General features: G+C 39.8%; 5 protein-coding genes, 1 long non-coding RNA gene and 1 other non-coding gene across 11 annotated transcripts; 2 read left to right on the forward strand and 5 right to left on the reverse strand.

The window, feature by feature from the left end:
- LOC119076862 (brachyurin-like) lies at nt 1–1,200 on the reverse strand. The gene is made up of 4 exons (XM_037183866.1): nt 1,076–1,200; nt 797–1,007; nt 209–736; nt 1–143 (listed from the first exon to the last, which is right to left on the reverse strand). The coding sequence occupies exons 1-4, from the start codon at nt 1,133–1,135 to the stop codon at nt 76–78; spliced, it is 867 nt and encodes a 288-aa protein (XP_037039761.1). The 5' UTR covers nt 1,136–1,200; the 3' UTR covers nt 1–75.
- A 1,183-nt stretch (nt 1,201–2,383) lies between these two features.
- On the forward strand, nt 2,384–3,582 carry LOC119076863 (brachyurin-like). The gene is made up of 5 exons (XM_037183867.1): nt 2,384–2,508; nt 2,569–2,752; nt 2,803–3,232; nt 3,288–3,385; nt 3,441–3,582. The coding sequence occupies exons 1-5, from the start codon at nt 2,452–2,454 to the stop codon at nt 3,506–3,508; spliced, it is 837 nt and encodes a 278-aa protein (XP_037039762.1). The 5' UTR covers nt 2,384–2,451; the 3' UTR covers nt 3,509–3,582.
- An 893-nt stretch (nt 3,583–4,475) lies between these two features.
- Nucleotides 4,476–15,483, reverse strand: LOC119076808. Of its 3 annotated transcripts, none has more exons than XM_037183790.1 (9): nt 15,076–15,483; nt 14,709–14,832; nt 14,528–14,636; nt 13,827–14,460; nt 13,702–13,753; nt 7,212–9,682; nt 7,110–7,149; nt 4,845–6,935; nt 4,476–4,773 (listed from the first exon to the last, which is right to left on the reverse strand). In XM_037183790.1, the coding sequence occupies exons 1-9, from the start codon at nt 15,247–15,249 to the stop codon at nt 4,556–4,558; spliced, it is 5,913 nt and encodes a 1,970-aa protein (XP_037039685.1). In that variant the 5' UTR covers nt 15,250–15,483; the 3' UTR covers nt 4,476–4,555. The 3 variants fall into 3 exon arrangements, with proteins under 3 accessions (XP_037039685.1, XP_037039684.1, XP_037039683.1); XM_037183789.1 differs by having other exon boundaries at nt 4,845–6,965; XM_037183788.1 differs by having other exon boundaries at nt 4,845–6,994; nt 7,085–7,149.
- Nucleotides 15,484–17,452: 1,969 nt separating this feature from the next.
- LOC119076877 lies at nt 17,453–23,998 on the reverse strand. 2 transcript variants are annotated; one of them, XR_005087706.1, is made up of 19 exons: nt 23,707–23,998; nt 23,418–23,514; nt 22,600–22,649; nt 22,347–22,393; nt 21,990–22,055; nt 21,711–21,783; nt 21,263–21,362; nt 20,985–21,051; nt 20,661–20,761; nt 20,358–20,422; nt 20,052–20,147; nt 19,776–19,854; nt 19,534–19,593; nt 19,195–19,253; nt 18,938–18,976; nt 18,511–18,594; nt 18,117–18,181; nt 17,851–17,912; nt 17,453–17,637 (listed from the first exon to the last, which is right to left on the reverse strand). It is a non-coding gene; the product is annotated as an uncharacterized LOC119076877 (long non-coding RNA). The 2 variants fall into 2 exon arrangements; XR_005087707.1 differs by lacking the exons at nt 23,418–23,514; nt 23,707–23,998 and adding an exon at nt 22,708–22,828.
- On the reverse strand, nt 19,934–20,015 carry LOC119077225. Its single transcript, XR_005087764.1, has one exon. It is a non-coding gene; the product is annotated as a small nucleolar RNA Me28S-Cm3227 (small nucleolar RNA).
- A 170-nt stretch (nt 23,999–24,168) lies between the features above and the next one.
- Nucleotides 24,169–26,268, reverse strand: LOC119076864 (40S ribosomal protein S3a). 2 transcript variants are annotated; one of them, XM_037183869.1, is made up of 3 exons: nt 25,664–26,268; nt 24,935–25,287; nt 24,169–24,745 (listed from the first exon to the last, which is right to left on the reverse strand). In XM_037183869.1, exons 2-3 carry the CDS (start codon nt 25,273–25,275, stop codon nt 24,280–24,282), a joined length of 807 nt encoding a protein of 268 aa, XP_037039764.1. In that variant the 5' UTR covers nt 25,276–25,287; nt 25,664–26,268; the 3' UTR covers nt 24,169–24,279. The 2 variants fall into 2 exon arrangements, with proteins under 2 accessions (XP_037039764.1, XP_037039765.1); XM_037183870.1 differs by lacking the exon at nt 25,664–26,268 and adding an exon at nt 25,616–25,663.
- Nucleotides 26,090–26,961, forward strand: LOC119076873 (mediator of RNA polymerase II transcription subunit 22). The gene is made up of 2 exons (XM_037183882.1): nt 26,090–26,267; nt 26,599–26,961. Exons 1-2 carry the CDS (start codon nt 26,165–26,167, stop codon nt 26,916–26,918), a joined length of 423 nt encoding a protein of 140 aa, XP_037039777.1. The 5' UTR covers nt 26,090–26,164; the 3' UTR covers nt 26,919–26,961.
- Nucleotides 26,962–27,064: the final 103 nt, after the last annotated feature.

Below are 27,064 nucleotides of genomic sequence, written 5' to 3' on the forward strand. Positions count from 1 at the left end.
CAGTTTTTGATTTTCATTTTATTTAAAATAAATTTATTTCCCAACCGGCTGACTTCTTGAAATACTTGCAATCTCTTATGGCCGCACAGCAATGCCAGTCTGTTCATTTATCCAATGGATAAAGTTAGCTGTTCTCATATAACCTGACGAAACAATTAATAGTATTAATCACTCTATATCTGACGTGAATTTCAATACAAGGAGATACCTGACGGATACAAAAGATCGCAGCCGGCAGCGGCTCCGAACGACACAACTCCGATTTGCGTCCGTACACCACCTTCCAAAATAGTCAATGGAGAACCAGAATCACCAGGACAGTGACCTTGCGTTGGACCACCACTTCCAGTTGCACAAACAACGTGATCAACTACAACGTCTGCTCCGAAGACATCACTGCATTCTCCATTCGAAATTACGCGCATACCTGCCCAGTTCAGTGTTTGGGAAGTTGAGGAGCCATGTGATGTTGTACCCCAGCCAGATACTACGGCTGATACGTCACGGAAAGTGGAACCAATTTGACTGTTTGTTGGTAGCCGAATAGATTGAATGGAAGGCGAGAAGGTCAGTGGAGTTGGAATCGATATGATGGCAATATCGTTATTCAAATTCTTTGAATTGTAGTCGGGATGACTGATAGATTCGAAAGAGGTCTGAACTTGTCCACCGATAGTCGATGTGATTGATCCGAAGCGTAAATTATATTGATAATATCCTACGGCACAATGTGCAGCTGAAAAGAGAGACAAAACCATGGAGATGCATCATAAAACGTTCTGAGTGAGACTTTTACCTGTCAAGACCCATTCCGCTGAAATGATGGAACCACCACAAAGCGAAAAAGCACGACCAACCGGTGATAATACTACACATTGGTGTGGAATTTGATTTTGATTGGCTGGTTGTCCATTTGCAATACGACCGACTATAGCTCTGGTAGCCGAATTTCTGCTAGCTGATGTTTTTGTTGATTCGCGGAATGTGGAAATTCTAACTTTCGGAAGCTAAAGATTTGACAATTTTTTTAAATTTATTAAAATCGTTCCGTACTTTTGATCGAATCAACACTTACGCGTGCCGTAAGTCCACAAACGAACAGAGTGCACAAGATGAGTACGAATTTCACATTCATTTTCGATAAATACGAAGCAGAACTAAAGTCGATGTTTGAAACCGTCAGTCTTTTATACGTTTAAAATTCGTTTACGACGTTTGGTTATCGATTTGAAATTTTCGATATTGATCTATCATGACAATATTACCGTGATTAATCGTAGTGGTATGCCATGAATATCCCTTGCTATTTACGACACCTTTACTCGGAACCAATGAAAATATCGAATATTAGCCTATGCTAGGAAATTAGTCGAAAAATTTGCATACATCTAAACTATTGAAGCTACAAAGCTCACGCACAATTAAGGTATCTATTTTAGATCTCTGTGATGTGGTGGTTGCAGGGAAAATTTGCGTGAGACGAAAATACTAGGACGGAATTTCAATTCAAAGATAGCCAGGGTCAGGTCGAATCAGGTTACAAGTCTTAATTAGGTTGACCTGAAGTGATACGAGCTTCAGTCTCAATGAACGTTCCTTTTGCATTCTATGCATTTTCACAGTTTTACAATCGAATCTATTACTTCATTTGACCTAATTATTTTTGAGTCAATTTTAAATCTTTTACAACATTTGTTCAAACATATTTTTGCTACATAAGACCGCATTAGTCAGATCGTGTCCTTTATTCCTGAATCATATCATATCGATAACAGATGACAGCGGCTGCCATTCGTAGCAGATTCAAAAACAAATGACGGCGTTCCATTTCTGGATCCGTAAAACATTTTCTAGCTGCGTATTGAGGTTCGATATATATTCGTTCAATATCAGAAGTGTGAGTAATGCAAAAACGGTTTTACCGAAATGAAACAATTTATTAATCTGATTTCTTTGTGTCATTCATCGACTTAGCCCATAAAAATATCAAATTTGAATCGAAAATTATTTTTTGTTATCTATTTTGCATTCAACAAATCCAATCAACACACATGAGCCTGCGAAGTATTATGAGAACGGGAGTTCAAGACTCTAAGTTAGACCTCGATATCCCATACTTTGAATTAATTATTTTCTAACGTATTTGTGCGCTGGAAATGTGATGTCAGGTATCTGTAAAATTTCGCGGACACCTCTAAAGTCAGCGGTCTCGTTCCCGCTGTTACACTTTTCGATCAAAGTATTTTCACCCGATTGATACAAGATCTTTTACTTCATCCGGTTTAACATACATTTTGCTATATTTTGAAAGGCATTAAGTCATAGCTTTATCACTTACGCATGTCATTGCTGTGGATAACGGAAGGCATATCACCGCATCGATTTGTATAAAGAGACATGCAATCCAGAACGAAGAATTAGTTCGACGTTGTATGGCTTAACGGGTGAATCATGAAATCGTTAGTTGTGTTTTTGTGTGCTGTAATCGCATATGGATCGTCAGCAAAAGTAAGTTCCCAACGAAGCTAGACTGAAGAAATCGAATTGAAATATTTACAAGGTCAACAGCTTAGGGAAGTTGAAATCTCGAGATTTCAAGACTCTAAAAAAGCGTCAGCGCTAGGGCGTATTGTAAGTGGACAACCAGCCAATGAAAACCAATTTCCCTACCAATGTTCCGTCTTGTCGCCGGTGGGTGCTGGTTTTTCAGTTTGCGGTGGTTCAATTATTTCTAGTGGATGGGTCCTAACGGGTAGGTCTTTAATAATGAGCGTTATAGGTAATGTATGTCTCGTATCTTAGCTGCTCATTGCACGGTCGGATATGCGCAACATACTTTACGTTTTGGTACAATCAATTTAACATCGGGTGGACAAACACAAACCGCTTTCGGTGCTATCAGCCATCCCGGATATAACTCGGTGAATATGAACAACGACATTTCGGTCATTTCAATTCCGACTCCACTCACCTTTTCTCCGGCTATTCAATCCATTCGACTACCAACGAATAGTCAAATTGGTTCCACTTTCCTTGACGCAACGGCCGTAGTGTCCGGTTGGGGTTCGATTTATGAAGGTTCGGGCGCTTCGCATACATTAAATTGGGTCAACATGCGAATCATTTCGAATACGGCCTGCATGAACATCTTTGGTGGAGCTATTGTTGTTGGACATGTGGTCTGTGCGACCGGAATAAATAGTGCTAATCAGGGACATTGCGGTGGTGATAGGTTCGATATTAGAGATTTCAGATGTTTGTGTGCTAATTTATGACTGTTTTTGTAGTGGCGGGCCGTTAACAATTCTTGAATCTGGTACATCGACTCAAATCGGTGTTGTGTCATTCGGAGCCGCTACGGGCTGTGATCTTCCGTATCCGTCAGGTATGAATCTTAAAATAAAAACACTTTCTTATTCTTGAGGAAATATCTTCGTCAGGATATATGAGAACAGCTAACTTTATCCATTGGATAAATGAAAAGACTGGCATTGCTGTACGGCCATAAAAGAGTGAACAATTTTTCGAAAAGTCAGCCGGTTGGGAAATAAGTTTATTTGAAATAAAGTGAAAGTCAGGAATGGAACAAACTTTTCGTTAACTCGTTACAGACGGAAGGCATATGACCAGTATTATTATCGGATCTATTGCTTCCATTGATCAAAGTTTTAATCGATTGATTTCAAATCTTGTACTTCAATTTTTTTAACATGTATTTTACCATATAAAGAACCGTATTACCCAGAGCTTTTCATTTTTTTTTGTCGTCGTTATCGATACCAGATGAAGCAAAGCCGCATTTTACTATAAAGTTGCTATGTAGAAAATTTGGAAAAGTAATTTTTTGGATATTGGTAGAGCTAATGTCTTTCTACTTGTACAACTAATTACCACCTCTGTGACTCAAGTATCCACGCCTGTAGAACCTTTCAAAGATCGCCATTTTTCAACTTCAATGAGTCGCCACCTGTCCACCTTGGGAATCCATGGGAAATTTTTTTTGTACTATGACTATTAAAATTCCATTCCCTATCGATTGCAACCCCAATCAGTTCTATCGCACCTACAGAACACTCTAGGGAGCCTTGGTTCGGGTGCTCCTGACTGCACGGATGAAAATCAAAAATTTTTGTGGAACGTTGTTCAGGGTCACAAGCAGACTAAGAATATCCAAAAGTATCAATTTTGCGACGACATGTTTAGTTAAACTCCATTCAACCACACCGTGAAATTTGATGCATTTTTTCACTTTGGCTTTGAAAAATGCGAATTTTTCATTTCTTCGAATTGAGAATTCACAAATGCGATTTAGCAACGCCCCAATTTTCCTCCGTTTCCAAATCAACATCAAAATTTCTACAGTCAAAACTACGGCTACAACAGATACTTCCGCTAAGAAAACACTTTCATCAACAGTATCTGCTGTAATTGCTCCAATCGAGGTTGACGTGATTAAAAACAGATAGCAGATGCAGTAGAATAACTTCAATTAATTTTTAATTTTAGATGAAAAAAGAACAGATATTACAATTAAATGAATTTTACATAAAAATGTTTACTTCATGCCGCGTCTCGGCCGTTTTCCAGCAACAGGAGTTTCAGTTTTGGTCGTCTGACCACGTCGACTGCGTGTTGCCGTGCTCGATGTGGATTCCTCAGCTTCGCTGACTTTGCGCCCCTTTGTTGTGGCTATATTCGAAGATTCACCAATTTCAGTCGTAACACTTTGGCTCATTTGTCGTGTCCGTTTTGAAGTGGCCCTCGTAGGTCGCTCTAAATTGTTTAAAAATCGAAAAGAAAATTAATTTTTCTGACCAAAAATTTATTTTGTTCGTTGAACTCACCCAGCTCTGATACAGATTCTGCTCTTGTAGTGGAACGTGCACCTCTGGCAGCTCTCGTGGGTCGATTTTCCGGAACTGTAAGATTTCGAGATCTTGTGACATTAGCCGGAACGTTTGCTTGTTCCGAGTCGGCTTCTGTGGCCTGGGATGATTCCGATGCATTGTCATCGTAAGACTCCTGCTGATCCATGTCGCTCGATGCATTCTTAGCTGCCCGTGTACTTCTAGCAACTTTCTTTGGTGGACCTTTTGGCGTTGGAAGTTTTCGAGCTCTTGTTGCTTTAGATTTAACGTTTAAGAGCTCCGAATCGGCTTCTGTGACTTGAGACGATTCCGAGGCGCTTTCATCGTTAGACTCCTGCTGATCCATGTCAACTGAAGTATTTTTCGCTGCGCGTGTATTTCTAGCAGTTTTCTTTGGTGGATCTTTTGGTGTGGTACGTTTTCGGGATCGGGTGCTCTTAGCATGGTCATTTAACAACTCCAAATCGGCTTCGGTGGCTTGAGATGATTCCGATACATTTTCATCGTGAGACTCCTGCTGATCCATGTCGCTCGATTCATTCTTAGCTGCGCGTGTACTTCTAGAAGTTTTCTTTGCTGCACCTTTTAAAGTTGGAAATTGTCGAGCTCTTGTTGCTTTAGATTTGACGTTCAAGAGCTCCGAGTCGGCTTCTGTGACTTGAGATGATTCCGAGGCGCTTTCATCATGAGATTCCTGCTGATCCATGTTGCTGGCTTGACGTTGACGTTTTCTTGGGATTTTGAATTCGGAGGTGCTTGATGAAGCAGATTTATTTTCTTCTTTCGATTCAGCAACTGTTGCCTTACGTTTACGAGTACTTGCAACCTTCGATCCAACTTTTTCCTTAGACTCCAGTGGTTCGGCAGCACTCGCTGCTCGGTTTCTTGTTTTCGGGACCATCAACTTATTGCTTGATTGCTCAGTGTCAACACGTTCTGAATCGATTTTACCATCAACTACTGCCGAATCAACCTGATCTGCTTTTCGTCTGCGAGATTTTGGAACTGTTGTTTGGCTGACCGGAACGCTTGCTATACGTTTCCTAGTTAGAACTTTAGGCTCAGATGGTGTTGCTTCCATGGTCTCATCGTTTTCAAAAACATTTTCATCCCGAGACTCAGTAGCTTTCGCTTCGTCCTTCCTCGTTCTACTAGGCGTTTTTTCAATCTTAACTTCAATTTTCGATTTTTCATGTTTCGTGTCTTCTTTTTCCGCGGCCTTTTTATCTTCGGCTACACTGGCTTTTCCTCGTCTTGTTCTGGTAACAGATCTTACCGATTTTGAAGCTTTCGCAGTTACTTCCTCAGCATCTTCATCTTCCGAGACATCTTCAGCATTCGGATCCACGGCACTTGCTTTCGGTTTTCTCGTTCTGATTGGCGTCTTCGAAGCTTTTAATGCCACAGTCACTTTTGAAGGTGCAGTAGTTGCATCTGCAGTCTCGTCCTTTTCCAAAGCAGTTTTACCTTGAGACTCCTGTGCCTCGATTGCGCTCAGCTGGCGATTTCGGTTTTTCCTCAGTACATTCAAAAATTTAGACTCAGTTTTTGGATTTACGAGAGCACTCGGCTCAGCTTTGTCTTCATTCTGTTCAGCGACGTTGTCATTCGATGCTTGAACCTCTACATCTGGTTCAGGAGTTTCGTTTTGTGGGAAAGATTGATTGTTCTCCGATTTGAATGTTTTAGTGCCATTGCTGGCTTCTTTCTTTGTCTCGACTGCGTTCGTTCCTTCTTGTTCTGCGGTTACTTCAATTGGATCAACTGGAACTGCCACAACCATTGGTTCAACTGGCACTGCTTCAGTAGCCTCTGCTTCAACTGGTACTGGTTCAACTGGCACTGCTTCAGTTGCCTCTGCTTCAACTGGTACTGGTTCAACTGGTACTGGTTCAACTGGTACTGGTTTAACTGGTACTGGTTTAACTGGTACTGGTTTAACTGGTACTGGTTCAACTGGTACTGGTTCAACTGGTACTGGTTCAACTGGTACTGGTTCAACTGGAACTGCTTCAACTGGCACTGCTTCAACTGGCACTGCTTCAACTGGCACTGCTTCAACTGGCACTGCTTCAACTAGCACTGCTTCAACTGGCACTGCTTCAACTGACATGGGTTCAACTGACATGGGTTCAACTGACATGGGTTGAACTGACATGGGTTCAACTGACATGGGTTCAACTGACATGGGTTCAACTGACATGGGTTCAACTGATATGGGTTCAACTGGCACTGGTTCAACTGCCATTGTTTGAACTGGTGCGGGCACAGCAACAGCGGGCTGAAATAGAAATTATAAATTAGCCACAATATACCACCAATATTAACAAGCGATTTGCGTACCCATAATTCTTGTTCTGTTAGGATTGGAAGGCCACTTACTTCCAGTTGACTGTTCACTAGAGCAATGAGTGACTGCCTTGAGTTGTACTTGACGAGTATCTTGTATTTCTTATCGGCTACGGCGGTTGACTGATCGGATTGATTTGGTTCAACTGGTGCATCCGGCGATTTTGGAAGATCTTGCATTTGTTCAACTGGTACATCCGGTGATTTTTGGAGTTCATTGACACCTTCGAGATGAGTATCGTCACGATTGCACGGAGTTTTCAAAAGCTCTTTGACGCCGACGAAATCGGTTTGATCGAGCCTCTTCGGCGTTTTCAACATTTCACGAATACCTCGCATATCTGCCGTCTTGTTCAGAACGTCAGGAGTGTGCAAGAGTTCCTTCAATCCTACGCAATTGGTTCGATCGAGATCCTTAGGCGTCTTCAACATGTCTCGTACGCCTCGCATATCTGCTGTCTCGTTCAGAGTATCGGGAGTCTTCAATAGTTCCTTCAATCCTACACAATTGGTTCGATCGAGATCCTTAGGTGTCTTCAACATGTCTCGCACGCCTCGCATATCTGCTGTCTCGTTCAGAGTATCGGGAGTGTTCAATAGTTCCTTCAATCCTACACAATTTGTTCGATCCAGCACTTTGGGCGTCTTTAACATGTCTCGCACGCCTCGCATATCTGCCGTCTCGTTCAAAGTATCGGGAGTGTTCAATAGTTCCTTCAACCCTACACAATTTGTTCGATCCAGCACTTTGGGCGTCTTCAACATGTCTCTCACGCCTCGCATATCTGCCGTATCGTTCAAAGCTTCTGGTGTGTTTAGGAGCTCCTTCATTCCGACTAAATTGGTCTTATCGAATGGTTTCGGTGTATTCAGCAACTCTTTTTCCCCTATCGCGTCATCGACATTTTGCATCTCATCGATCACGCTCGTCAACGAACAGTCTGCATGAATCTCGAATGTCTCGTCGAACAAGCTCGTTTCCTCACGATTATTTGCAGAAGTGGTGAATTGATCCACGTTTGTCTCGGTTATTACATCAGTGTCGCCGCATTGACCAGATACATCTGTTGTTTCATCGATGACGTCGGCTTTATCGTCAGATGGCTCAGCCATTGTTGATGTTTCGACTACGATTGGCGCTGCTGTTTCGACTGCCATTGGCGCTTGTGTTTCGACTGCCATTGGCGCTTGTGTTTCGACTACCATTGGAGCTGGTGTTTCGACTAACATTGGCGCTGGTGTTTCGAGTACTAATGGCATTTCAGTTAAGGCTGTTGCATCGACTTCCATTGGCGGTGGTCGTTCGACTACCAGTTCAGTTATAGCTGGTGTGTCGATTACAATTGGCGTGGGTCTTTGAACTACCACTGATTTACCAACTAACGTTCCGCTGGATGAAATTATTCCCGAATCACGGGCCATGGTGCCCGTTTCAACTGATAGTTCTGTTGATTCGCGCTTGATATCAATTGCTTCGAAAACATCATCACTTCCATCCATTGAAATGCTTTCAGGGTGGACTTCATTCGAGTCCACAGATATTTTTGGTGCTTCAGTTCCCATTTCATTTTGAACGAATTGATCGGTGACTGAAGTTCGCGCATCAGCGGACTGATTATTCGTTTTTGGACCATCGTCCTCTTCTTCGTGTAATTCTTCCAGAATTCGAACAGTTTTCTTGGGTGTTTTCGTGGCTTTTGGTGTTTTCAAAATCGATCTGGGAGTTGAAACCACATTGTTGGCCATCTTGCTCTTTGTCGGTGTGGAAAAAGTGGTTGATGGACTGCAACATTCATACAAACTGCACGGACGGCTATTTCGTCTTGCTCGAATGGGCAGAACCTTGGTAGGAGTGGAAATACTCGAAAGTCGGGATCCAGAAAGTGATTTTTCGGACGAATCTTCCGGTGGCGTATTCAGTTGTTCTGATTGTTCAATTTCTGGACAATCTTCAGTTGTTGATTTATCGTTGTTGATGCTTTCACTATTCATTCCAGCTATTATGCCCGGAGAAGCGTCGTCGTCATTGAATTCTGAGTCATCGTCAACACTTATAATTGAGTATGAATCGGAGCTTTCATCGTCGGAATAAACAATCTCTACAGAAGAACTGCTCGCTAATCTATTAAGTTCCGGGGTTAAACTGGCAGTGTTCACCGCCTCTTTTTCTGATGGCGATACATTTGCTTCAGGAGTGCCAGTGAATGTAACATTTGCTTCTGGCTCAATAACATCTTCCACCGCCGAGATGTTGGTCGACTCTTTTTCTGATGGCGATGCATTTGCTTCAGGAGTGCCTGGGAATGTAACATTTGCTTCCGGCGCAATAATATTTTCCACGGACGAAACGTTGGTCGATGCATTAGCTTCGGGAGTGAATGTAACATTTGCTGCCGAAGTACTTGATGACTTAGCGTTTACTGGAGTGCTTGGTAGGGTAACATTTGCTTTTAATTGCTGCCGATCTGCAAGAAAAATTAAACATTTCATTAACCTCTGATCTTAGTACTGGTAGCAGCTAAGGAGTTTTTACTCCACAGAATTCTGACATATGACAAAGGCAAAAAGAGTGAAGGCCCCAGTTTCCTTGATAAACCGAATAATTTTACTCATAACTCGAGAAGAAAATGATTCATCACCTGATAACACTCGCAGTAAATATCTGCTGGGTCTCTTGAGTGAAATAACCTAGGTAATTGGACATTGTTACCGATAGGACTAGATACCATTTAGCCATTTAGTTCCATCCGATTTAATCCAACTTAGTCCAAGCAGTGCGGAACCCTCACAATAATAAAAACATTATTTTCAAGAAATGCAGGATGGGACGTACTTAATAATTGAGAACATCACTGTACACTGCGACTTGTACAAACATGTTCGGGCTAACATAATTTGCAGGAGCTGTGATGAGAAGGATGAACACCGAATACACAGTCTAACTTCTTGTCCTGATCAACTGCAGGAGGCAAAGGCCTTTATCAATTACCTTTTAACCTTTAATAAAGCCAGCAACTTCACATCTGATCAGCTACGACAAACATTCTATTTTATAGCACGCAAAAGAGATCAAACCGAGTATCTACTTGTATTCAATGATTTGAATTTTCTTTACTGACAGATGAGCCACAGCTGACTAACCAGGTCATTTGAACGCTTCAGATTTCTTTATACAATAATCAAGAATAACAGTCCACTCGGTTCAGTAGCTTCAATGATTTTGAAATTTATATGGGAGAACACAAGTGGCATACAGGACCATAGTTCGTATCAGGTCACAAGTAAAATAACTCGGCGATTGGACCACATAGCCGTGAAGTATCGCTAATGTCAAATCGCCTAGATTTTTTTTGTGATTCGTCACATTTTTGAGTTTTTTTGAGCCAAAACGTGAAGAAACGCCATCAAGACAAATTTTTAATTCTTTATGTTTCTTAGAGTTTCGTCACACTTTGGCGTTATTTCTTTGCATTGCTTCACATTCTAGTGACCAGCTATAAATGATAAATTGACAAGAAAAATCGCTAAAATCGCTAAAAGTGTGAAGAAATGCCAAGAGAAATCGTTAAAGAGTTCAGACAAATTTTCCATTCGGGTGTGTAATGGATAGGGGAGAATTGAGACTGGCGTAGTCCACAAAAAATTGTTATAATCAGATGTCAAAAATCGATTTTGAAAATTTAAAAAAAATTCGTTTGGCACATGCGACAAAATCATAGAAGCTAAATTTTTGAGTTTTCGGAAAGTGTAAAAAATCTCCGATTTTAAATTGTTTAATCGAAAATTGACCAGAGATATTAAATTCATTTAAATGAATCTAGAAGAATGTTTTTCATCCATATTTCAAAATTTTGATGTTCTCAAATGGCTTTTTTGCCCCAATTTTAGGCCAACAAACACTCACGACACAAACATTTCTCAGATGTTTCACGAAAACGTTTCTGTTCTAGGTAGCTCACAACATCTCCAAATATTTAAGCCCACTTGAGCAAAAATCGATTCATTTTCTAAGTGAAGTTACTTTCAAACTCAAGATACTGCCAGTTTTTCATAGTCAGCGATCTTTGACGACTCACGAAGAAGACTTTTCCAACAAACTTCTTCCGATTTTTATCTGTTGCATTAGTAGATTAGGACTAATAACGACTAACAAAAATCTCAAAGATTTTTTTTAGTAGAAATCGAAATGGGTGGGCCGCCGAAAACTCAAACATTTGGCTTCTATGATTTGTCGCAAGTGTCAAATGATTTTTTTTTAATTTTCAAAATCCATTTTTGACATCTAGGAACAATTTTTGGTGTACTACGCCAGTCTATTTCACCCCTATTTCCATTCTTTATGTTTCTCGTCGTTTCTTCACACTTTGGCGATTTTTATTTATCTTTTTGACGATTTGACTTTAATGATTCTTCACGGGAATCTGGTCTGAATTCGACTTATGACGCATTTACAGGATTTGTAATGGTCGAACCGTAGCTACTGAACCCAGTAAACACAGGACTGACTTATAAGACATCTGGATATTTTACCGTGAAGATATAAGTGGACTTGCCGTTTTCACACTAAGTTCGAAAACACTGAATTGCCCAAATAACGCATTTTTGCATAAAGTAAGTCCTAAAGGGTCTTCAAGGGGGAAATCAGTCGAATTACCAAAATTGAGATTGGTCTAAATGATCAGTCAAGTACTTCCGACCACATCAAGAATTATTCGCGTTACTTCGTCACGGAATCATCAAAGATTGGCTATTAAGAGTCATATCGCCAAGACTTCAGGTGATTGGGGAACAAGCCGACTCCGATTTTAATGAGTGATAGCTCGTTGGATTCGTCTTTCAATTCTAGGAAACACGTATCTTTCACTTTTTCTAAAAAAAATTGTTTTCTGTGAAAAGTGTTCAAAAGTGATCACATGTCAGAGAGTACCGAAAACAGTTTTTCGGCAATAACTCAAGAAAAAATTATTTTAAATTGTTGTATTGTTGTACGATTGTCGGCCTTCGAAAGACCTACAGATAGAGTATACGCACTGCTTGGTGCTACTTGATCCACGAGAGCTATGACTTAAAATATAGTGAATGTTCGGAGAGTACTGCTTCTCTGCAGCTTCGTTGTTCCACGGAACTAAGTATGGGGTGTTGTAGCTGGCCTCACCCACTATCGTTCCACACATAAATGAGCCCAGTACTTTTGTGCTGCAAGCCCACAGATGTGTTAGAAAAAAAGTTGGTGCCAAAATGCAGATTTTTTTCTTCTTTCTGAGGGCTCTACAGCTGGAACAGCATCTGGAACGGTACTATGGCAGTCATTCTTTATCGTCTACTATTCTTTTACCTTATCAATAGAAAAACGCTTCGATATGTCACGAATATATCAGATCCAATGTTAGTAATATCAAGAGAAAAATTATCAAATTTTTCTCGGAGGATTTTAGTCAAATAAAGTGTTAGCGTATAGCAAATGACCTCAGGACTCCGGAACAGTAGTTAGTTTTTCAATCGGACCAATATTTGCTACGTGACAGGAGTTTGGCAAACCGTTTGCTCCCACTTGATCATATCGTTTTTCCAAACTTCTGTCGCTTAGCAAATATTGGTCCGATTGAAAAACTAACTACTGTTCCGGAGTCCTGAGGTCATTTGCTATACGCTAACACTTTATTTGACTAAAATCCTCCGAGAAAAATTTGATAATTTTTCTCTTGATATTACTAACATTGGATCTGATATATTCGTGACATATCGAAGCGTTTTTCTATTGATAAGGTAAAAGAATAGTAGACGATAAAGAGTGACTGCCATAGTACCGTTCCAGATGCTGTTCCAGCTGTAGAGCCCTCAGAAAGAAGAAAAAAATCTGCATTTTGGCACCAACTTTTTTTCTAACACTTCTGTGGGCTTGCAGCACAAAAGTACTGGGCTCATTTATGTGTGGAACGATAGTGGGTGAGGCCAGCTACAACACCCCATACTTAGTTCCGTGGAACAACGAAGCTGCAGAGAAGCAGTACTCTCCGAACATTCACTATATTTTAAGTCATAGCTCTCGTGGATCAAGTAGCACCAAGCAGTGCGTATACTCTATCTGTAGGTCTTTCGAAGGCCGACAATCGTACAACAATACAACAATTTAAAATAATTTTTTCTTGAGTTATTGCCGAAAAACTGTTTTCGGTACTCTCTGACATGTGATCACTTTTGAACACTTTTCACAGAAAACAATTTTTTTTAGAAAAAGTGAAAGATACGTGTTTCCTAGAATTGAAAGACGAATCCAACGAGCTATCACTCATTAAAATCGGAGTCGGCTTGTTCCCCAATCACCTGAAGTCTTGGCGATATGACTCTTAAGCGTCTCGAATGCATTTATTCAGACTTTGGGCGCACGTCTGTATGTGACCCCAGTGAAATAACAAAAGCCGATTTTGTTCACAGCGGTGCACCGCCTGTCTTCAGAAGCAAAAAAAAATCTGATCGATCTTACCTTCTGATGACATACCGATGTCCTGAGCTCGCATGAGGCCGATTTCGGTCAGCTAAAAAAAATGAAAAAACAAAAAAGTTGTAAACGAACTGTCGTCCCAAGTCTAAGAACAAATTCTTTTTTACCTCAGACCGTAGGCTTAGTCGTTTCGTTTTTACGAGAGCCTTTTTCGGCGTTCTCTTCGGACTGCTGGTTGCACCGAATTTTTGCGACATATACTTTCTTGGACCGACCGCTCTCATTTCGTCCGTGACAACGTTGAACAAATTCAGTCCATCGATCATTTTCGGGAAATTACCCAGCGATTTACGTGCCGACAGCGGTAGTCGATTATCGCCCAGGCGTGATTCGCTGCGCATGATAGCACTGACGCTCTTTGCCATCGCAGCACTCGGAATCGGTTTCTTCGGCGTTCTGTATTGAAACGTCATCGGTTCATGGCACACCGACTTGGATCGCACGATCGATCGGCGCAGTTCCGATGTACGGTTCGGCTTGACAGGAATGAGGCTGGTTCGCCGCTTCGTTGAGCTTTTCCTGTTTTCAGACGCTTCGGCCGGCATTGGTTCAGGCGTTTTACTGTTGTTTGTTTGGGATTCACCCTCAACGTTCTCGTCGTTTGATGATCCAACAGCAAGGCCGAAATGTGAGCTTTTCCTGTTTTCAGACGCTTCGGCCGGCATTGGTTCAGGCGTTTTACTGTTGTTTGTTTGGGATTCACCCTCAACGTTCTCGTCGTTTGATGATCCAACAGCAAGACTGAAATGTTCAACAAAAAAAAATGTTTTCATTTGAACCGAACGACAAAGAAAATTGTGCAACGTACCAGTTCATCGTTCTACGATTTTTGTTGAAGACAGCTTCCTCTTCGTACATACTCTTACTGGCAAGCAACAGTGACGGAAATGAGTAACTTTTATAAAGTCTTTGATCATCTGCAAACGAAAAAGCAATAATTTTAGTATGACATGTCCAACATGACTGCGTATCGTCTCCGTGTCATTTACATTTCCAAATGAATTTATGAGGGCCAGCTTCTAAGATCGTATTGTTATGCAGTGGACGCCCGGAATGCTGTTTTACTCTCGTACCATTGACGTGAATTCTTTTCATGTGAAACTCGATGCAGACCTGAATTATACAAAAAAAAGACATTTTTACACTGTCGCTACTGGAGGATGCAATGCTATTTAACAGAAATAATTAAAAACCGAAACGAACAAGCAACCATTGTTCGATGAAACACATCCAAGCTATGTACCAGCTCATTTCGTTCGACCTTGTCAATAACGTATGACAATGATATAGCCCGCCAATATCGAACTGCCTACATTTGCGAACAATGAAACTCATAAAAATGTTCAAACTACTCACCCTGCCGCTGGAGTCGATGTAAATACTGAATGCGAGGTCTCTGAGACCCTCTAGGCAAACATTCGATTTCAATTTGTCTGACCCCACATGTAGAGTCCCGTTTACCGGTTCATAAATGACTTCTTTTGCTGGTTCATCACTGACTAACAAAATCAATTGTCCGGATGACGACATATTACTTTGTACTATTAAAATTGTCCGTATTCGATTGATATTACACAAAAAAATGGTTTTCGATTATAAAACAAAACAATTGGGTTCTTAAAACACCGAACGAATTTACTTAAAACAATTTCTTCAACACTTCTTCACTGGGATTATTATTTTTTACCGTTCAAATTTAATTCGTTTTTCTGTGACGCGTACTGATAGCATTTGACCGTTTGAATGTCGAAGCTCGAATGTTGAAATATTTGAATCGTCGTCGAATCGATCGAATCCATCGAATCTCTACCATCTCTACACCGGCAGCCATTTTCGTTAAATTCAATTTCGAGAGTGTTCACTTTTATTGCGCGAAAATTTCAACAATTAACATCCGAACAATTTTTTTTTATCGATGGAGAACCTAATTATAAGACACTTTGTCTTGTATCATATGCCAAAAAAAGTTAAAACTTTTTTTATAAATCATTTTGAAAGTCACTAAAAACATGAAGCGTCGAATAGAAATACAGTATGTCATCAAAAATTTTTGTATTTCTTTTCGAATTTTCGTGTTTTCAGTGACTTTCAAAATGATTTTTAAAAATTTTGTTAACTTTTTTTGGCATACAGTCGAAGGCAGTCAATTTTCAGCATAAATTAGCTTCAGCTGTTTTTCAGCTGATCCATACAAACAATCAGCACCGTTTATACGTCTTTATATGGTTTTACCACTATCATGCGCGTGCGTGTAGCAGCTTCAACCGTATAAACAAATATAAACCGTTTTGATTGTGTGTGTGGATCAGCTGAAAAACAGCTGAAGCAAATTTATGCTGAAAATTGACTGCCTTTGACTGTATGATACGAGACCAATTACAAATCTGTAGAAACAAGAGGGGCCCTATCATTACAAATTATAGTGTCATTTTCATTGAATGCAAAAACGGGTGTAATGAATGGTAATTGAGTTTATGCAAATGTATACTTTCATTGTTACACTAAGAGGCTTTTGTGTTGCGATTCAACCGAGAGTAGGGTCCGGCAATACATATTTGCATCTTCAGTTGTTCATACTATATGAAACTATTTGTCAATTTTCTCCTTAAATTCAAGGCGATACGAATTGTCAAATTTCATCAGTAGAGTCATAACCTCATCAATATTTATTTGAAAACCGTTCTCTATGGATGAAATCGCGTTCATTCGGCCAGCGAAAATTCGTGTTAACTTGGATTGGAACAAACCTATACTTCTGAGTTGATCACTAAGGCGGTCGAATACAAATTTTGCCAATTTAGACATGCTTTGTTAAACACACTCATTGGAGATTGTGTGAAATGTCAACTTGATAAGAATATTTTTTAAAGTTTATTTTGTCACAATTCGTTTTCACCCGCCTTCGTAAGTGGCCTAACCTCCAATTTCAGAACCATGACAAGACAGGGTGTGAATGGTGTGAACTCTCGCGAATTTTAGAATTCATAACTTGACCGTTGTCATCTTAGCTAATGCTCAAAACAAACGAGGCATTGAAAACGTGTTTTGGCCCTAGTTTTCATTGACAGATGCAGCAATCGCGATTTTGAATAGAAAAAGTTCTAACTTCATTTGACAGTTTCGAAAGTTTCGTCATGAAAAATAGGACCAAAACACGTTTTCAATGCCTCGTTTGTTTTGAGCATAAGAGTGGTCCATACGATTCGTAACATTTAAGATGGCAACTGCCAAATTCTTAAATTCACTAGAATTGGCGCTCATGGCGTATATAAAATCCTATAACAACTGTCAAGTTACGAATTCTTAAAGAACGAATATTTGGAGTTACGAAAATACTAGTATCGTTGCCCAGAGCCTTTGTTGTTTTATTTTTTGAAAATCAACGAATTTTTCGATAAAAAAATTTGGATACTTGAACATGCTTTCTCTATGTGGACTTTCGATCACTTTCGATATTTCGTGTGAACTGTGTGTGTGTGTGTGTAGAATGCAAAATTTGATTTGTTGCGAGTGTGTGTTGAGTGTGAAATGACTTTATTCAATGGAATGAGCGGAATTTTTATTTCAGATTCAGATGGGAAAAATTCCATGTAATTTTCCATCAGCCGCTAACATTTAGAGAAATCAGAAAAAGAAATTCCCAAATTAAGAACATGGGCTGATCCATTTCATATGATAGGGAATGAGCAGTAAGAGGTTCTTGGGTAATAAATAACAAACAAAAACGTCAACATTTTGTGGTCGATTTTCTTTATTGCAAACAAACTGGAGGGTTAACACAGTTTACATCGATATGATGCTCGAATTAGCGACTAAAATCGAGTATTTCCATAAAACTTTCCAAAAAATGTGGTTCCGGCTGTAAGTAGATTGCGTGAAATGTCACAATACCACCACTGGCTCCGATTTGTTGCTGTGCTGTAAAGGGAAGCAGAGAAGAAACATTAAATTTATGTCGATGATCTCCAGCAAAGATTTGTTTTGATTCGGAAAAATTTATCAGTCGCCTTTTGGCCGTCATAAGAGTAATCTTCCGGAGGAAACCGCAAAAGGAAATTATTACGTTTACATCATTTAAGTTGGGGCTAAAATAAGGTTCGATCTAAAGTCAATAGCGACATGCCAACTTACCGTTTTATGTAAACCAAGATTGGCGTTCCATGAATTTTAGCTGGCCACATTCCATGGGCCTCCTGCAAAAGAATGAAAAATATTTTTTTAGCTACAATGTTATAACGTCTGGTCGGACGTGTGGTGCATTGGAATGCAAATCAGAAAAAATTGTAATGAAGCAGTAGATGTTGTCCTAATCATTTTGACTCATATGGGGACATGTTTTTCATCATTTTAGTTAAGTAATTGTCTCTCAACGAGCATATTGTACCGAAAAAGCTTACCTCTGATTCCATGTAGTCCAAGGGGTTGATTTTATCCAAGCGACCGTATCTCCAACCGCTACAATCTGAAAATAGGAATCAAAATTTTACAATTTTTGTCGTCCGGGTGCTAAGTAAATTCTGTCCAAGTAAATGGAGTCACACTGAAGAGAAGGCTATACGAGAATATGACTGTCAGGTCGTAAAATATCCTGAAAGACTCTCGTAGAACCTTCTCTCACGGTCATACAATTCGGTTCAGAAATTAAATTGTTTTTTGCGTTGGATTTTTGGAACAAATTCTCTTCACGGTTGTATCAAAGCGAGCTGAGTTAGCCATTCATCATGTTCGAATTGTATGGTTGGATATAATTTTCGATTGTTGAAATTAGCGGGAAAGACAAGACTTACTCACCACTTATTCAATTCGGATACCATTCTCGTCGCATTGTTCTGTATACTCGGAGTCTTTCTTCAACAGTCAATGTGCCATGTGCCACTAAAAACAGAAAAAAGGAAATGTTATTGCTGGTGTGCCGGTAGAGCGGAAATTCATTCAATCGTTTGTGTTGTTGGTTTTCGTCAGAAAGTAAATTTTTTTGCGTTGGATTTTGGAACAAATTCTCTTCACGGTTGTATCAAAGCGAGCTGAGTTAGCCATTCATCATTGAAAACTTGAATCGGAACCACAAAATGAGAGGAAACATTTCATAATGTCACTACATATCAGTGCGCTGGATGGCAGCACGGCCTTTGTTTTTTAAATGAAAATATTTCCTCACACTAAGGTCCGTTGTTCTTAAAATTCTAAATTCTTGAGACAAATTCCTTGCTTGACTTACCTTTTTCCGCTTGCCATCAATCGGACGTGTTCACCGAACCTGGAAAAGTGCAGAGAAACAAATTAGTCATTTGTGGCATCAATGGCAATTATTGACTCTCAGTCCCATCAAACTATATTCGAACTTTGATCAGAGTGAAAGTTTCCACACGAATTTTGTTTGCAACGGTATGTCGTCAGAAGAGGGAGCTTGTAGCTAAATCGTCATAAAGTTCGATGGGAACGTTTCTCTCAATTTTTCAATTCGACGATCCTTACCTGAACCGGTAATTATCCAGTCACCATTTCAGCGCATCTGCTGGGGGAATAAGTTCAGTCTGAAAATGTGAGAAAGAGAAACGATGAGTCAACAGCTCATTTGAAACGGGCGCATGAGATCGAAGTTTTTGTCTTGTAATTTCATCAGATAGGAGCAAAAGACCATTTTTGTGCTTGTTCGATCACATTGAGTCAGATTAATTGTTATCCTCATTGAAACATGTTGTTCTTCAAGGGTATCCAAGTCGAGATACACGTTGTAACCCTCGCAGCATTCAAGCCCAGAGGGGAACTTCAGGCGAAAATTTCGAATCAAAATAACTAAAACGATGAACTTACCTCTTCGTATTTCTTCAGTCGCTGCGGTGCGTTCTCGTTTCAGTCAAACGATGAGATCATCTGGAAGAAGGGTAATATCGATTAATTTGTGTCGCATATGACAAGGATGTGCGGAAAGCATTGTCTTGATTCGTGTCAGAAATTAGATTGATTTGCATCATTGAATGTCAATTGAACTATACATTAACGTCATCACATTGGGGCGCTTGATTTTAGAACAAATAGCGAATTAATGGACTCACCTTTTTGACGTTACGGGCTCTCCAATTTCAACGTGTCGAGTTCTCTGAGAATTAGATTACCCAGCGATTGGACATTGATCTGAGAACAGAAAGAGAAGAAAATTCTGATTAAAGTTTGTCGACCATTTCGGTATAATGTGCCGCGGGATTGCGTTAAAATTTTCTCAGAATCCTTTTGGTTTAACGTTATGTGTGTAATCGTCACGAAAACAGTCGGATTACATTTTTCATCATTAAAAATTAAATATTTTTCGGATGCATTTCGGAGACACCTACCTTGTGTTAACTGGCTGACAGACCGGGTCGTTCATTAGCGTTGATCATCCAGCTCATCCAACTGCAAATTCGTGTTGGTGATTCACGTTGCCGGTTCTGTAAAACGTTCAATGAAAATAGGTCAGCACAAAAATCGATAAAGAATCGTTCGGGCTGTGTATTCAGCGAGATTTGATCAGAGTGAAAGTGTCTACATGGCTGTTTGTTTAGGTTCTTGGTCAGAAGAGGGAGCTTGTAGCTAAATCATCATAATGTTATCTCATGGCCCGATCAATTTCACCCCAATTTGATTTCAATTTTTCTTACCTCAGACTCTAAACTCCAATCTGCAACCATCGTCAATTGATCACACCGGCGTCGGGGTTTGTAATCTGCAATGAGAAACAAAGAGATTTTAGATTGCCGTTGCTGAGTATTGAAAAAACAAAAGATTTTTCGATTTTAGGTTCGGTTCAGAAATTAAATTGTTTTTTGCGTTGGATTTTTGGAACAAATTCTCTTCACGGTTGTATCAAAGCGAGCTGAGTTAGCCATTCATCATGTTCGAATTGTATGGTTGGATATAATTTTCGATTGTTGAAATTATCAGGAAAGCCAAGTCTTACTCACCACATATTCATACTCGGGTATGTGCACAGGCACCAATTTGTTATGGTCAAGTCAAGTCAAGTCGGTATGCTCGCAGTCTCCGTTTAACAGTTCCTGTGACCCTGAAAGCAAAAAGAAAAGAAAATTTATTGCTGGTGTGCTGGTAGAGCGGAAATTCATTCAATCGTTCGTGTTGTTGGTTTTCGTCAGAAATTAAATTTTTTTGCGTTGGATTTTGGAACAAATTCTCTTCACAGTTGTATCAAAGCGAGCTGAGTTAGCCATTCATCATTGAACAATTTTTAGAAACATTTAAAGAGGACATTCATTGGAGATCAAATTTACCTTTAAATCCCAATGCACTGATCTGCACACTACTGCGACTCGGCAAGCCCCACATATCCATTTAAATCTGTAAGCAAATGAGATAAATTTTGAATTTTTAGAGTCGTTTGCTAATCAAGGTGGCAATGTGAGAGAGTGCGGAACAATTGAATATTCTGGCAAAATCAGTTCACAAGTTTTCGGTTTCATATTTCATTTCAGAGACGAAAAATAAAAGTTAAGCATCACCTTAGGGCCTGAGTTCCTTTATTCGATTAATTAAGACAACGATAACTTACTTTGTGCATCCCATTAGCCAACAGCTCTTTCCATCTCTCTATCTCCCATGTCGCCTAGTTCCCCTCTATCTCTCTCCTCTCGTCCAGTCCAACAGTATCTCTGGAACAACAGAGAAAATCAAATAAATGATCAAAGCTGCAAGCAGATCCAGTCGGACCGTATTGACTTGGAAGTTTTATCAGAAGTAAATTGTTTTTTGCGTTGGATTTGGAACAAATTCTCTTCACTGTTGTATCAAAGCGAGCTGAGTTTTCCGTTCATCATGTTAAACCATCGATGTGAGCAAAAAAAACAAACATTTTTTTTGTTGAATCTGGCAGCGTGTTCATGAAACCACAAATTTTGTGAGTCCGGGAAACATGAGCCGTGCCAAAGTCAGCAAAACATTTTTTTTTTGACACGTTCGATTCTTAGCGAATTTTCTCTTTTCAAATCGAAGTCACCTACCTTTTGTTAGAATGATGATCTGGACTGAAGGACCAAGTGGATAACAGTTCCGTTGATCATCGGTTGCTGTATTCTGTAAAACGTACAATGAAAACAGTTTAGCATACAAATCGACAATTCGTCAGCGTTCTGCATTCAGATAGATTGATTATCAGAGTGAAAGTGTCTACATGGCTGTTTGTTTAGGTTCTTGGTCAGAAGAGGGAGCTTGTAGCTTAATCATCATAATATTCAATATTCCAATCATTTGCACATTATGTCAATGGTGCGCACACTTACCTATATGACCCCATCCCATCGGCCATCAGTTCGTTTTCGATTGATTGACTCTGTTGGTTTTGCTAGCTGGAAATCAGAAGATAGATCGACTGTTAGATTATAATGATCAAGTGATCAGGGACATTGGCTCATTCAAAATTGATTTATTTCATCAGATAGGAGCAAAAGACCTTTTTGTATGCTTATTCTATCACTGACATTCAAATAGAATTTGTGTCTTCATTTGAAATTACATTTAGCGGCGCACAGCGTCTTGTTTGATTCATTTTTTGTTTGTTTTCAATTTCATCTTCAAGCTAGAGAGGCAAACAGTCTGTGGTCGCTACTTTACAGTGAACTAATAAAATTTCCACTTACCATTAAAAGCAATACACCACATCCAACTCCTTCTCGTCGCATCCGATCTGAAACAAGTCCGAAAAGAATTGAAATTAAAATCAATCGACCGGTGGAATTCAATCGAAAAATTTAAATTTTCGGAGATCAGGATTCAAGAAAGATTTACATCACAAAATGTCAATTGAACTATACATTAACGTCATCATGTCTACAGCGGTACGAAGAGGATTCATTCAGATCTAATAACTGAAACGTAAAAAATGGTTCTTACCGTTCGACTCGGAAGCTGTCCCAGATTGGTAGAGTATACGATGCGTTTGTCTGAAAAAGAAAATTGAAATTTAATGTAAAAAGCATACCAAGCGTGGGAGAGACAGACTTCAGACTCGTGACAACGATTTTTTTTTTCAGTTTTGTTCTCAGAATCCTTTTGGTTTAACGTTTATGTGTGGTAATCGTCACGGTTTACATTTCGGATTACAGTTATCATCATGAAACAAAACGGAAAAATCGTTTATCGTCGGATATTGGGTGATATTCCCGATTAAATGTGTAATCAATTCAAATAACAAGTGTTCTAACGTCCAATGATTCATGGATGTCACTCGAAACCATAGAAATTCCAATCTTAGTTTTTGATTGAGAGAAAACCGGAATTCTATTGTTAGACTATTCTTAGAGACACTACCGATGATGGAAGAAAGGGCAGTGCGTGCACTCCCCGAAAAATACCAAGCTTCCTATAAAATTTAGCAACTTACACTGACACTGACAAAAAAGAGTTGAAAATGGCACCTCTTTTGGGTAACTTTGTCTCCAGGTAACCTGCAATGACTGATGAAAAATACAACTGGAGACAAAGTTACCCAAAACAGGTTAGATTTTCAACTATTTTTTGTCAGTGTCCAACATCATCCGGACCCCTACAGGGTACATTTAGCGTCTTTAAAGCTTCTTCTAAATAAATTTTTGATTGAATTTCTGAGTAAGCAAGGTAGCAAACGGCTTCAGAAGGTGGGACGGCTTTTCACTTTAATAAACTTTATCGCGACAGATCTAATCAACCCAAATATAACGAGAAAAACTCACCATTTCTACTGCAACAGCATGACCGTCCTCAAAAGCTTCCTCACCATGATCACCCTCAGAATCGTTTCTTAGACCATTGACCGGTGAGCGATTTACACTGAAAAGGAATTTTGATTTTAGTGAACCGAAGCAATTAGGGAAGTCAATGCATCCAGTGAAATTGTCTTTAAGTTTTCAGGTTTGGTTTAACGAATTGGTTTGATCGTCACGTAAATTACTCAGAAGTTGGTTTGTCATCACAAAAATTGGGGCCTTATTGATAAAACGATTTTTCAGTCTGATAGCTTACCTTCTATCGGCGCATCGAACACATCGATCCATTCGATAAAGTGTCGCTTTCCGCCGGTCGGATATTTGTTGATTGCTTCCACATCCAAAATGTAAACCGTTGCGAGAGTCCACGAATCTGAAATGTGAAATTTATCGGATGAGTTGTGGAACGTAAAACCAGGGTGGAAACGAAATTCATTTGAAATGTTTTGCATCTCATCAGTTGGCCGTTCTTAATGGTATTCATGTCAATGAGTCGTTTATCTAAAGAACATTCATCATTCGAGCAGAGACTCATTTCAATTCAACAAATTAATTCAAGAAAAATCTTACCGTTGTCTGCTGCGAACACCGTAGACCACACAATCTAAAAGGAGAGACTGAAACGAAAATTTCATTAAAAATTTGTACAAACAATTGGTTCAATATAATCGTTGAAGGGCGGCAGTCGCCCCCTCTGCATACAATGAAAGACATTTTCTTTTTTCTTTCAAATCATCAGAATTGATCGGAAAAAACGATTTTTTTATTGATCCAAAAGTTTGTACAACAAAGCGAATCAAGTGGATTTTCCCCAATAATTTGTTTCATTCTAAACTGATTCTTGAACGGGTGGTTCGTAGCCTTCGGCACGTTCGACGACAACACCTTCGGCCGAAACAACGCCATCGGCAGCTTTACCGCCGCCATCACCATGGAGCTCCAACAGTTTGGCCAAATCGAAACGTGGCTTCTTCAATACTTTCACTTTGCGAATGTACACATCGTGCAACGGGCAGATGCCCAAGCAAGACTTTTCAATGTCCTTGGCAATGGAATCGGGGAGCAATTTGTTGACGACTTCCTTCAAATCGGAACCGGTAATGTCGCGTGTGATAATTTCGCACATCTTCTTGCGAATGGAACGGACATGTGAATGTTGGGCGTAGCATGTTTTACGCTGAGACATTTGATCTTTTGCGGTGAATCCAATGCAGAAAACACGGAGCAAATAGCCATCGGTTGTCTTGACATCGATGTTGGCTTCGATGAGTGTTTGCCATTTCTTGACCATCGAGCTGAAGCGGAAAGAAATGAATGGATGAGCGAATCGGTAGATTGATGGCGAGGCGTTCAATGTTCCCAATGTTCAACAATTCGGAGAACACGAGAACTGAACACGTTCCAATGCGAAATAGTTTCTCACCACCACCATCGGCAGCAGAAACAGTTAAGTCAACATCACAAAAGTGACCAACAAAACTCACCGCAATTTGTCTGTTGTCAAATCCATACCATGGAAGTTGGTCAAAACGTGTGTTCCTTGTACGTCTTCCGCAATCAAACGGAATTTACGGAACGATCTTTCCGCATCCTGATCATTTTGTAAATCGGCTAGCGACACCTCAAACACACGGTGCTTCAAACCTTCCGATGCGATCTTTGTACCTTGTGTACGGTTCACCAAAGTCTTTCCGACTTGTCGGTTAGCAAACATGCTTGGCGCTTTGATATCATACCAATCTTTGCGTGAGAATGGATCGACCACCTTCTTCTTGGAGCCTTTTTTGCCTCCCTTTGAGAGACCTTTGTTTTTGCCGACAGCCATGTTCGAAACTCACTGCAACATTGGAGGAAATCGGAATAAGTTAGGTTAGGTTGTCAGTGTTATGGGTGTGATGTCGAAATGTGATCGGAATTTTCGTCACAAATTGATGCGATTTCCGGTAATTTACATTGAAGACACACTAAACACCATGACTAAACAAACGGGATGACAAAAATGTGACTGGTGTCGACACCATCGTGACAAATGTGTTTCACACGTGGCTACAACTAATAAATCAAAATTTTCACAAAAATACGCCACTTCAATCGGCATCTCGGAGGCACTCGCATGGCTTTTTATCTTATGCATCAATTTGTAATCGAATTTTTCACTAGCGGACCGTTTTAACTAATTATTTTGTGGAATTCATGGTTGGAACTGTACTTACGTTCTAGTTCACTTGGAGTTACGAAGGAAAAGAAAAATGGTTGAGTTTACGTCGTTTACGTATCGTTGAGTTTCGTGTTCCGATTGTTTCCATTGTTTCACACTCTCTTCGTTAAATCGATGACATTTTTCGGTTGGGTCTTTTGGCGGTATATATGAAAGGAATGAAAGTTTAAAGATACAATTAACTGTCTCAGTGCACCAGTTCAACCACTAAATTTCTCCAATTGTTTTTAGTATCTAACTACAAATGCAAGGGCATTGGGCAATTGTGACATCTGCGATAATATCTCGGGTAAACAACAAAACCTCCAAAGTTTTTCAAATATCACATTGACTCACAGAGAAGAAATTTCGGTTGGGATTGGAATAAACGAGAATGGTATTTTAAAAAAATAATGCAGCCCATGCAGCCAGAGTTCGTAGCTGTCACGGATGTGTCAGAATGATGTTTTTGTGATTTACACAATTCATCAACAACAATAATTTTGGTGAATAAACAATGTCTTCTCAGCGTAACTTACCGCAATCCAAAGAAGCTCTACTCAAATCATACCAGACGAGGCTGAAGGATGATGTAAAGAGTATGCTGGAAAATTTTGAAGGTAGGGAATGAGCCGAAATTGTTTACGCTTTCATCACTGATTGTAAAATGATCTCACATTTTGTAAAATGGACCGTTACTATTAGTTCAGTCAATGTCGATAGCGATTGCTAATTAACCAATTGCTCAGTTGTTTGTTAAGTCTGAATTCACAGTCGTCTGTTTACGTGACTTTTCTATTGTTTGACTTTTGCATTGTTTTAATTCCAACTGTCAAGTAAACCGCTGAAAAATCGACGACTGTGAAACCACAGCTACACAAACACTACCGAAATGCCCAATAGATCCACCAACACTGCAATCAAACCAAATTCACCTCAACTTCTTTACAGAAATCGGTAAACTAGCCAAGGGCGAATCGGACAATCAACTCTCGAAAATCACACAATGCGAACAGGACACATACGAAATGCAGGTACGGGCGGCGAACATAGTCCGCGCTGGTGAATCGTTGATGAAATTGGTGTCGGACATAAAGCAATATTTGATCCTGAACGATTTCCATTCCGTCAACGAGGCAATAACGGCGAATTCACAGCTGTTCCGGCAAACTCAGGCCGATTGTGACAAGAAATTGATGAAACTCAGAGATGATATGGCTGCTGATCTGTATGATTTGGAGGAGGAATACTATACTAGTGTGTTTAAGTGAGCGAGGGTAGTCGTTTGGAGATAATAAAAATTTGAAATTGAAATAGTTTTATGTATGTCACCGAGTGATCAGTCCGCATAGCAGGCCGAGTGAGACTATATACACATCGTGTATCTGTGTAAAAGCAATTATCACCGAGTTGCATA

Source organism: Bradysia coprophila, unplaced genomic scaffold, assembly GCF_014529535.1.
Source record: "Bradysia coprophila strain Holo2 unplaced genomic scaffold, BU_Bcop_v1 contig_232, whole genome shotgun sequence".
NCBI lineage: Eukaryota > Metazoa > Arthropoda > Insecta > Diptera > Sciaridae > Bradysia > Bradysia coprophila.

Coding starts and splice junctions, on each gene's coding strand:
- LOC119076862 (XM_037183866.1), bottom strand. CDS start 1,135: ATGAATGTGAAATTCGTACTCATCTTGTGCACTCTGTTCGTTTGTGGA. Junction 1,008..1,075: donor TTTGTGGACTTACGGCACGC/GTAAGTGTTGAT, acceptor TCAAATCTTTAG/CTTCCGAAAGTTAGAATTTC. Junction 144..208: donor CGATCTTTTGTATCCGTCAG/GTATCTCCTTGT, acceptor TTGTTTCGTCAG/GTTATATGAGAACAGCTAAC.
- LOC119076863 (XM_037183867.1), top strand. CDS start 2,452: ATGAAATCGTTAGTTGTGTTTTTGTGTGCTGTAATCGCATATGGATCG. Junction 3,233..3,287: donor GGACATTGCGGTGGTGATAG/GTTCGATATTAG, acceptor CTGTTTTTGTAG/TGGCGGGCCGTTAACAATTC. Junction 3,386..3,440: donor TGATCTTCCGTATCCGTCAG/GTATGAATCTTA, acceptor TATCTTCGTCAG/GATATATGAGAACAGCTAAC.
- LOC119076808 (XM_037183788.1), bottom strand. CDS start 15,249: ATGTCGTCATCCGGACAATTGATTTTGTTAGTCAGTGATGAACCAGCA. Junction 9,683..13,701: donor CATCGGTATGTCATCAGAAG/GTAAGATCGATC, acceptor TTTTTCTTGCAG/ATCGGCAGCAATTAAAAGCA. Junction 7,150..7,211: donor TAACAGAACAAGAATTATGG/GTACGCAAATCG, acceptor TTTCTATTTCAG/CCCGCTGTTGCTGTGCCCGC.
- LOC119076864 (XM_037183869.1), bottom strand. CDS start 25,275: ATGGCTGTCGGCAAAAACAAAGGTCTCTCAAAGGGAGGCAAAAAAGGC. Junction 24,746..24,934: donor TTGACAACAGACAAATTGCG/GTGAGTTTTGTT, acceptor TTTCCGCTTCAG/CTCGATGGTCAAGAAATGGC.
- LOC119076873 (XM_037183882.1), top strand. CDS start 26,165: ATGTCTTCTCAGCGTAACTTACCGCAATCCAAAGAAGCTCTACTCAAA. Junction 26,268..26,598: donor TATGCTGGAAAATTTTGAAG/GTAGGGAATGAG, acceptor ACTTCTTTACAG/AAATCGGTAAACTAGCCAAG.